Source organism: Vollenhovia emeryi, unplaced genomic scaffold (genome assembly GCF_000949405.1).
Source record: "Vollenhovia emeryi isolate VEMERY1.0 unplaced genomic scaffold, V.emery_V1.0 DF939200.1, whole genome shotgun sequence".
Classification (NCBI taxonomy): domain Eukaryota; kingdom Metazoa; phylum Arthropoda; class Insecta; order Hymenoptera; family Formicidae; genus Vollenhovia; species Vollenhovia emeryi.
In genome coordinates, this window is record NW_011967166.1 from 976,128 (window position 1) to 986,210 (window position 10,083).

A 10,083-nucleotide genomic window follows, 5' to 3' on the forward strand; every position below is an offset into this window, starting at 1 on the left:
TTTCGCGCACGTCCGTGCTCGTCAGTCTCGCAACTTTATAAGCAATAACCGAACGCGAGCGCGACAGGTTTATGGCTTGCTCGCCGTGGTCCTTACGCCCTTGCATTACGGCTGCCAGGTGCGGTCAGGGCTTTTTATGCATACGTGTTTTACGAGGCACGAGCTCTCCTTATCATGGTCTACGCGCAGACAGGAAAATAAAACATAATTCCACGGCAAGGAAGAAAGAAAAGGATAGAGAGAAAGAGAGGGGGGGGGAACCACATGGTTCGTGTGACTTTTAGAGATACATTCGGATATACGACCTGGCTTGGGTCGAACATGGTTCACCACAGTGGTCTGCATTCTTCCGGATTTTCGTGTAAAATTTTAGTCGAGAATAAACAAAAGAGAAAATCCATATTCTATATTTTTCAATAAAACGCCAGATAGGGCCTCGGACCATTTCGACGCTCATCTAAATCGAATTTTGCAACGTAGTTTGTGCCTCAAAACTTTTAAAATTTTAATTCCATAAAAAAAAAGACGAGAAACAACACACATTCTTCGCTCGCTTACACATATATCGAAATATCGAAATGGCGATGAGTCAGTCGCGATCGACGTCGCGTCAGAAAGAAATGCAACGATACACTTGGAGTCTAGAGTCGTCGTTCGACAGGTGCGTACTTCGTATGTACGTCAAAGGACAAATATAGCGCTCGTTTATAAGTGCAGTCCTATTTTTATGTTATTACAACGGAAATAATACTATCTTTCTTATGCACTGCCGCACGTGTCGCGATTCCCAGGACAATCCGATTTTATACCCTCGAGCGCTCGGATATAGCACCTTAGACCTCGTTTCTTCATCAGAATAGTCGCGGTGCTATCGTTAATGCGGTTCTACGTATCGTATTTAGAATCTGACTAGGCACTAGAAAAAGTTGAGAGTGTCTCGGCCTTTCTTTCTAAAGCACAGCTAGCTAGTTTCGCGGACTTTGTTCCATAAATAAAAGTGTCAGTCTTGACATGAATGATAAGTATGGCACGATATCATGTACGAGCGCGATTGCATTAAACCGTGCTTTTCTTTAATCTGTGTTAAAGAAGCAGGTCTGTTATTATTTTACGCGGTTAGATGTCAGGTATAGCGCAGAGAAAATTACAACCGCTCTGATGCATATCACATCCTGCTTACACACGTGTGCGGCACACGCACAGAGTGTGTGTTTGAACACGCGCTTATCATTGTTTATATAACATCGCAATCACTAAGCACCTGGCTACTGTTTGCACTTGTGACATCACCTGCTTCATCTACCTGTTCAATCAAGACATTTAAACTTGACTTGAAAAGTGCGATTTGCCGAATTCAATTAGTAATTTTTTAAGTAATTACGATGAATATAAATAAATGATTCTTTTAAAAAGATACTTGTATGTGAAAATAATTTTTTTTTCATAACTAAAATTGTTTGAGCGTTACACTAATAATCTCGTTTTGCGAGCTCAATTTTCAGATATAAAAATTGCATATGTTTCTGTCTAGTTGACAAATATAATCCCTTTCGCATCCTGTCTTCGTTCGTGACAGAACTGGGACAGTGTGACGGTACTCGGGCACCGGCGGGATGCTCCATACGCTCGAGTATTCGAAGTAGCCGATTACTTCGCTTACACATCGGAAACAGAGGATTGTCGAGAGCCCGCGAATCGCACCGCGCCGATCGGCCCTCCCCGATGAGATCCATTAAAACGTAATCAATGAAGAGCCACCATGTAGAACCGCGAATTACGCCTCTCCCTTGCGCGCGTAGTTTTCAGATGCGGAAACTGCGGACGAACTAGGTACTTCGGCGTGGCTTCACGAGTAACGCGACTGGAATGGGGAGGTAGAATAAGTAGGTTAACGAAATGGTCGTTCGCAAGCTTGAGATACCGCCACCAATTTCCAGTGGTCCTCAACTCGATTCCAAGTTCCTCCTAGCCGGCGGGACACCCCGTGCTAGAATGCACCGCGAAGCGACAACAATTTTCCAGTCGGTTGTTCCTCCTCCGTGCCGCCATGCATGCATGCGCAAAACGTACTTTGTACGTAAGCCTCGGAAATAGAAGATGTTCCTCTCCGTTTCCTTGTACCCCGGCTTCTCGAAGACGACCTCCCCGAACTCCAGCCTGCGAGAATTCCGCGCCTCGAGAGCTCCGAAGAAGCGGAAATAAAAAAAAGAGCGAATTATCGAGAATCTTAAAGAGGGAAGCGGCCCGGCGCTTGATTAGCGCATACAAGAAAGACATTCCACGAGTGGATTCTTCGCGGTCCGTTTTTACTCCGAATCGCTGTCGCGTTTCGCTTCGGCGCTAATTGCATTACTATCGACACTTCTTCCAGATTCCTTCCTTAACGTTCACGCTTATTCTCTTATTTCATATCGCACAATTCGAGTACCGTAGAAGAAGACGAGAATATAATTAGCAAAATAATTAACAAATTATTATTTAATTAGCGATAGCAATGGTAATAATAGTTGGAAATTATAAGATGTAATGAGAAGATGTGATTAAATGCGTAATAAAGGCGAATTTATTTGATTCGTAAATAGAAAAACATAAACGACAAGTTCTGTATCTTATAAAGTGCTATCAGTTTGTTGTTCATTGAGTGCGTTATTAAATAGCTTATACTTATGTTCTACGATTGCGAGCTTATAAGTACACGTATTTAAGAATTTTTAAGAAAAACATGTTCAATTACATCAATTGATTTATTGGCAATATATACGAGACATCAAAGTGAATAAAAAAAATGTTCAGTGACACATTTTCTTTTGGTAGCAACAGCAATTTGTCCTAATAATAAATAATTCAAGACATACTGATTTGATGTAACTTTCAAGATTGATTATTTTACTTCTCCATCTGAATTGCATCCAGGAATCGTTATATCAGTTGTAAGAGTAGCTGCTTCCACTGGACAATTAAGGCCGTGAATAAACCTGAACGACGAAGTTAATGCCATGACCTCTCTGACTCTTAAACTTTAGGGTGACGTTGCTGTATCCAGGTCCACCTTTCTGAATATTAGCGTGCGCGCCGTTTCCATTCGTTTTCTGGTCCAAAGCTTCAACCATAGTGATACGTTCCCACTTGGAGACATTGAAGGTCTTCTCAACAATTTGAACCTTCATCCAGGCAGAGTTCTTGATGACGCTCTCTCTGAGGACGAGTCTGTCGCCGGGCATTCTGTAGCCGACTCTCAGATGGTGTGATTTATTGGCTGCAGCGTAGGAAGTAATACTTCCACTAGCGGGTACGGTGCTGATGGTCAACAAAGCGGTGACCAGAACGGCCAGGCCGATTACGTACTTGTATGCCGACATTTTGGGTTTCTTCGCACTCGAAAACCACGCTGTAACACTGCAAGCTACTCGAGATTTGTCGGCGTAACGATCGGTCGGTGCTTAAATACTCGCAATAATCGCTTATCGTGGCTTATCATGCCTGTATCGCTGTGATGTACCACCTTCTTCTGGAAAGATACGTGTGACGAGTCCAGTCATTCCGATCAATACGAACTCGTCACCATATGAGGCAAACCTTCCTTCTCATCTTTAATAATAAAAAGTGAGCAGCATATTTGTAATGTACAGCGCACTGATGAAAATTATCGCTCATGTTTGTTTCTCAATTATTTTACATTTTATACCTCGTCATGAGTAATTTTGTATTAATTTACTGACGGAAAAATATTTATATATATATTTATTTATTAACAAAAAGTAAAATAATTTATTATCACAAATTAAATTCAAAACGACTAGAAATATATGATAGCATATGCGTGAATTTGCAGGCATTCTCTGTATAATATGTAATTAATAATTATTTTAATTAAATCTTTAATTAGATGCGTCAGAGATATTGCAATCATTATTATTCTCGTATACATACGTTTCTATTCTGCGTATGATTCATCAAGTAGACACAGGTGTTATCAATGTAACGAATCAATATTTTTATCGTTCAAATCTTATCACACCTCCACAGTCATATCTCAGTTGTCTTAGTCTATCTTTGGAATTGATATAATACAGAGAACAAGACTCCTACATAAGATAACATCTTTCTAAATGTTGTTTGATAAATGTTATCATTAAAACTGAATCGTCACATAAGATATTTGATATGGATTTCGTAATAGAATTGAGAGTAATGAAGTACATTTGTATTCTAATTACTGTATACTATTGAGTAAACTGCATAACTATTGCACTCATTTATATACATACATTCGAGATTCAATGTATCCTCGATAATCAACATCAGTAATATATATGCATCTGATAGCTATTGTTAAGTATTTCCAAATATATTCCAAATAAGTATATCATTGTTATAAACTATGTTTTACATATATAAACACATTTTTACTTTAAAATATATACAGGGTGTTATGTAATACCCGCATCAACGCTTATTGTGGGATAGAGTGGACTAGACTATGTAAGTCGAAAAGTCCTGTACCACTTTGCAGGTTTTGCAATAGTTAACGAGTTATTAATTATTAAAAATCGCTGTCTTAGGCTAATTAAACGTTGAATTGGGCAGTGGGCCGGCCTAAGACAGCGATTTTTAATAATTAATAACTCGTTAACTATTACAAAACCTGCAAAGTGATACAGGACTTTTCGACTTAGTCTAGTCCCCTCTATCCCACAATAAGCGTTGATGCGGGTATTACATAACACCCTGTATATTTGATAGATATATTTTATACAAATAAAATGTATTTAAAAATTAGAAATTATTCATTAAAAATAAACTTCTACGTAAAGATCGCAATATCTGAATAACAATATTTTTGTATTTATGAGTACAACAGTTAAAAGAGTAGATAAGTATGTAAACTATACCAGAAAAACGCAATTAGATATTTTGGTCAAATGAAGAGTCAGTTGACGTTACAAACGGGATCCGGTTTGCGGGCCGTCAGTTGTCTCGCGTTAATGTTAATAATTTCTTTTTAACAAATCCTATGTCTTGTTTCGGGCGAAAAGAAGATACAGAGAAGCGAATAGTATTTTGATCTTTTATGATAAATTATCATAAGCACGGAAGCTCCAATACATTGCAATAACGTTTCAGTGAAATGTTATAGAAACATTGCAGAAACATAAATTTACAACATAGTTCGAACAATGTAACAGAACTTTTGAAAACAACTGGAAACTTTTATTACTCTGTGTAGCAGAATGTATTTACAATTACTTCTAACAGGACAAATTAATTTTTTTACAAAATGTATAATTTTTGCAGCAAAATTTAAATGCTTCTTTGTTGCTGTAGCTTTCTCGCTATAACTTTTCCTCGATAATCTACATATAACTTAAAAATGTAACATGTTGATTCATTATTTTTAAAACAAATGCAACTTGAAAATATAACGGGAACATTTAAAGTTGTACTTTTATTACGATATACTTTACTATTAAAAATAGAAGTCTCGCATTACGTTTCACAAGAATACAATTTTTCACAAAATAATGGCTATTAGAAATAAATTATTCTTGATAACGGAACGACACGTACAAGATAATGTTCTTGTTACAGTATTTTCGACTCACTATGTTAGATAAAATAGGCAATTATTTTGAAGATTATGAAAGATGATAAAAATAATCGGTTTTTGATAATAGAACGACACGTCGAATGATAATATTCTCTGAATAATAACAGTAAAATAGGAATATATCTTCAAGGAGGTAGGCACTAGACGCGTCGCTTAATAACTTTTGGCGAGAAAAATAACGAGCTAGGTTCAGACTCCAGACCAGGATTTGAATTGGAACCTGTCGCTTGGCGGGCGACTCCTCATACTGAGTTATCCAGACTCATATTCGAGACTCTTCTCGCTTGCTTACTTTATTTTATTGAATAAAGTAGGAATAATATTAATAGCACGACTCCAGAGATGCTTGGTATCTCCTCGATGATTTGGTGAACCCATCATATGGACGCAGAGTGGCCACACCGCCGAAGATCACTCTAAAAGGAAGTAAATAAACAAATTACCCTATCTGAACGACAGGTTGTCTTTGGAGTGGGCGAAATGAGCATGCCCTTCATAAACTCCGAATCGTCGTCGCGTTTCGCTTCGGCGCTAATTGCATTACTGCATCGATATTTTTTCCTTCCTCAGCGCTCACGCTTATTCTTCTTATCTCATATCGCAATATTCAAGTCCCGTTGAAGATGACGTGAATATAATTAGCAAATTATTATTTAATTAGTAATTAGAAAGCCGTTCTAATAATAGTTGGAAATTAGGGAATACATTTAGAATAAGACATAATTAAATAAGTGATAAAGGCGAATTTATTTCATTCGTACGTAAAAAATCATGAATAAGCACTGCATTTTGTAAAGTGTTATCAGTTTTCTGTACATTGCACACATTATTAATAGCTTATACTTATGTTCTACGATTGCGAGTTTACATGCATTTGAGAATTTTTAAGAAACATATGTACAATTACATCAATTGATTTATTGATGATATACAAAAAGTAACAAGAAGATTCGGTGACATATCTTCTTTTGGTAGCAATGGTAATTCTTCTTGAATAGTAAACAGTTCACACTAGGTTGATGTAACTTTGAAGGTTGATTATGTCACTTCTCCATCTGAGTTGCATCCAGGAATCGTCGTACCAGTTGTAAGAGTAGCTGCTTCCACTGGACAATTAACGTGAATAAAGCTGAAGGACGAAGTTAATACTGTGACCTCTCTGACTCTTGAACTTCATGGTGACGTTGTTGTGTCCAGGTCCACCGTTCAGAATACTGGCGTACGCGCCTTTTCCATTCGTTTTCTGGTCCAATGCTTCAACCATAGTGATACGTTCCCACACCGGGACAGAGAAGGTCTTCTCAATAACCTGCACCCTTAACCAGCCAGAGCTCTTGCTGACGTTCTCTTTGAGGGCGAGTCTGTCGCCGGGCATCCTGGAGCCGACTCTCAGATGGTGTGAATCGTCAGCGTAGGAAGCAACATCTTCACCAGCAGATACAGTGTTGATGGTCAACAGAGCGATGACCAGAACAACTAGGCCGGTTGTATACTTGTATGCCGACATTTTGGCTTATTTTTCACTCAGAACCGCGCCGTATTGCTGTAGGATGTCTGCTCGAGGTCTGTCGGTATAACGAACGACCCGCGCTTAAATACTCGCAATAATCGCTTCTTGCTCGCCTTATCATGATTATATCGCTGATGTATCATTTTGCCTCGAAAAGATACGTTTCACGAAAGAGCCGTTCAGTCAATACGACCTCGTCATAATATGTTCAGACGAATCTTCCTTGTCATTTTTATTAATAAAAAGCGATTTGTAATTAATTTCGTATACAGCACACTGATGAAGTTATTGCTCATATTTTTTCTTAATCATTATATAATTTTAATCTCATTATTTAGTAATTTGATTATATCATTGTACTGATGGAGAAAATATTAATAGACAGAGCGGCTAATTCGTTAATGACCAATCAAAAAGTGTTAACAGATTGGATCAAACTGAGAAGAAAAGTCATGTAAAATGCGCAATATAGTGTGCAATTAATAAAAATGTCTGAATGAATGAGCGCATAAGACGCAGTAAGTCCGATGCAAAACTTGGCAGGCATGCAAAATGATTTATTTGTCAAATTTTCTAGCGACAATGAGAATCATGTGAGGTTCACTGCACTCTGTGTGTGGAATTGATGTACCTATGTAATTCAGTGAATAAGACTTCTTTATACAAAAGATTGATACTAAATGTTGTCAATAATTGTTATCAATAGAAATAAATCGTCTTACAAGATACTTGATATAGATTTCCTAATACGAATGAGAGTAATGAAGTACATTTGTATTCTAATAATCTATTGAGTAAACTGTATAAATATCGCATGTATACATGCATTTGAGGTTTAATGTATTGTCGATAATCAACATTAGTAATATATGTATATGCATATGATAGCTATTGTTAAGTATTTCCAAATATATTCCAAATATGTATATCACTGTTATAAACTATGTTTTACATATATCAATACATTTTTACTTTAAAAAATATATATTTGATAGATATATTATAAAACACATAAAATGTATTTAAAAATTACAAATTATTAATTAAAAATAAACTTCTACATTAAGATCGCAATAACTGAATAACAATATTTTTGTATTTATGAGTACAACAGTTAAAAGAGTAGATAAATACGTAAACTATACCAGGAAAACGCAATTAGATATTTTGGTCAAATGAAGTAATACCGCGGGTCGTTAGCAGCAGCTAAATGTAGAGCTTTCTTTCGTTTTCTCCGTCTTAACTAGGAAATCACGTCGAGGTAAAGTCAAATCCCTTTTTAGGGAGTTTTTTTGAATTTTTCATTTGTTTTGTGAGTCAAATTTGACGTTACAAACGGGATCCGGTTTGCGGGCCGTCAGTTGTCTCGCGTTAATATTAATAATTTCTTTTTAACAAATTCTATGTCTTGTTATATCTTATTTCATGCGAAAAAAAGATACAGAGAAGCGAATAGTATTTTGATCTTTTATGATAAATTATCATAAGCACGAAAGCTCCAATACATTGTAATAACGTTACAGTAAAATGTTACAGAAACATTGCAGAAACAGAAATTTACAACATAGTTCGAAGAATGTAACAGAACTTTTGAAAACTATTGGGAACTTTTATTACTCTGTGTAGCAGAATGTATTCACAATTACTTCTAACAGGACAAATTAATTTTTTTACAAAATGTATAATTTTTGCAGCAAAATTTAAATGCTTCTTTGTTGCTATAGCTTTCTCGCTATAACTTTTCCTCGATAATCTACATATAACTTAAAAATGTAACATGTTGATTCATTATTTTTAAAACAAATGCAACTTGAAAATATAACGGTAACATTTGAAGTTGTACTTTTATTACGATATACTTACTTTACTATTAAAAATAGAAATCTCGCATTACGTTTCACAAGAATACAATTTTTCATAAAATGATGGCTATTAGAAATAAATTATTCTTGATAACGGAACGACACGTGCAAGATAATGTTCTTGTTACAGTATTTTCGACTTACTATGTTAGATAAAATCACTGACTTCTATATATTATACTAGACCGCTAACTTCTAGTAAATTTGTATGGCGGACGTGAAGCTGGCTCATTTTACACTTTCTGTATTTTTTAGCGGCAGCCATCTTTACTGTGGGCAAGAAATTCGTCTACACGGTGTCTAGAAACTACGGACTTCTATACTTAACATAAATGGTACAGGGTTAAAATTTCTACATTTCGAAATGTGACACCTTGTGTATGCACTTTTGCCCACACTAAAGATGGCGACGCGGCCTCACTGCCAACGTTTCAGTTAGCGGTCTAGTATAATATACATATAGAAATCTGTGGATAAAATAGATAATTATCTTGAAGGTTATGAAAGATGATAAAAATAATCGGTTTTTGATAATAGAACGATACGTGGAATGATAATATTCTCTGAATAATAACAGTACCACACAGCAAACAATATCATAGAGATATCTGGAAGATATTTAAATATCACAATATCTGATTGACGAAAAACTATTCAGATATCACTCGGATATCTGAGAGATGTCTTCCAGATTCTAAAAAGCCATGATAATTTCATCTAATGATAATTTCATCTGAGATATGATATCTGATTTCATATCAAATATTTGATATATATATTTTTTTAAAATCGGATTTTACATCTTACAGAATAGGAAGTGATATATAAAATATATTTTTTCAAAATAAATGATTTAATAATAATCATTTTACATATCATGTTACAAAATTAAAATATTTTAACATATGACTATTAATCAACGTTATTATAATAATCATTTTACAAAAAATAATGTACCATATAGATTGTTACATAAAGAAACAAAATCTTATACTATATCTAATAATTTTATAGTTGTTCTTTAACAATTTCTTTTTAAAATAATATCTTAGTATTTTCTTATTTAATAAAACAAAGCGCAAAAATAATTTTAACTTTTAAAT

The 10,083-nt window shown here is 35.4% G+C and overlaps 2 protein-coding genes across 2 annotated transcripts; both read right to left on the reverse strand.

The window, feature by feature from the left end:
- Nucleotides 1–2,540: 2,540 nt before the first annotated feature.
- LOC105561813 (probable salivary secreted peptide) lies at nucleotides 2,541–3,479 on the reverse strand. Its single transcript, XM_012012138.1, has one exon. It carries the CDS (start codon nucleotides 3,357–3,359, stop codon nucleotides 2,958–2,960), a length of 402 nt encoding a protein of 133 aa, XP_011867528.1. The 5' UTR covers nucleotides 3,360–3,479; the 3' UTR covers nucleotides 2,541–2,957.
- Nucleotides 3,480–6,542: 3,063 nt separating this feature from the next.
- LOC105561814 (probable salivary secreted peptide) lies at nucleotides 6,543–7,205 on the reverse strand. The gene has a single exon (XM_012012139.1). The coding sequence runs from the start codon at nucleotides 7,113–7,115 to the stop codon at nucleotides 6,723–6,725; it is 393 nt and encodes a 130-aa protein (XP_011867529.1). The 5' UTR covers nucleotides 7,116–7,205; the 3' UTR covers nucleotides 6,543–6,722.
- Nucleotides 7,206–10,083: the final 2,878 nt, after the last annotated feature.

Coding starts and splice junctions, on each gene's coding strand:
- LOC105561814 (XM_012012139.1), bottom strand. CDS start 7,115: ATGTCGGCATACAAGTATACAACCGGCCTAGTTGTTCTGGTCATCGCT.
- LOC105561813 (XM_012012138.1), bottom strand. CDS start 3,359: ATGTCGGCATACAAGTACGTAATCGGCCTGGCCGTTCTGGTCACCGCT.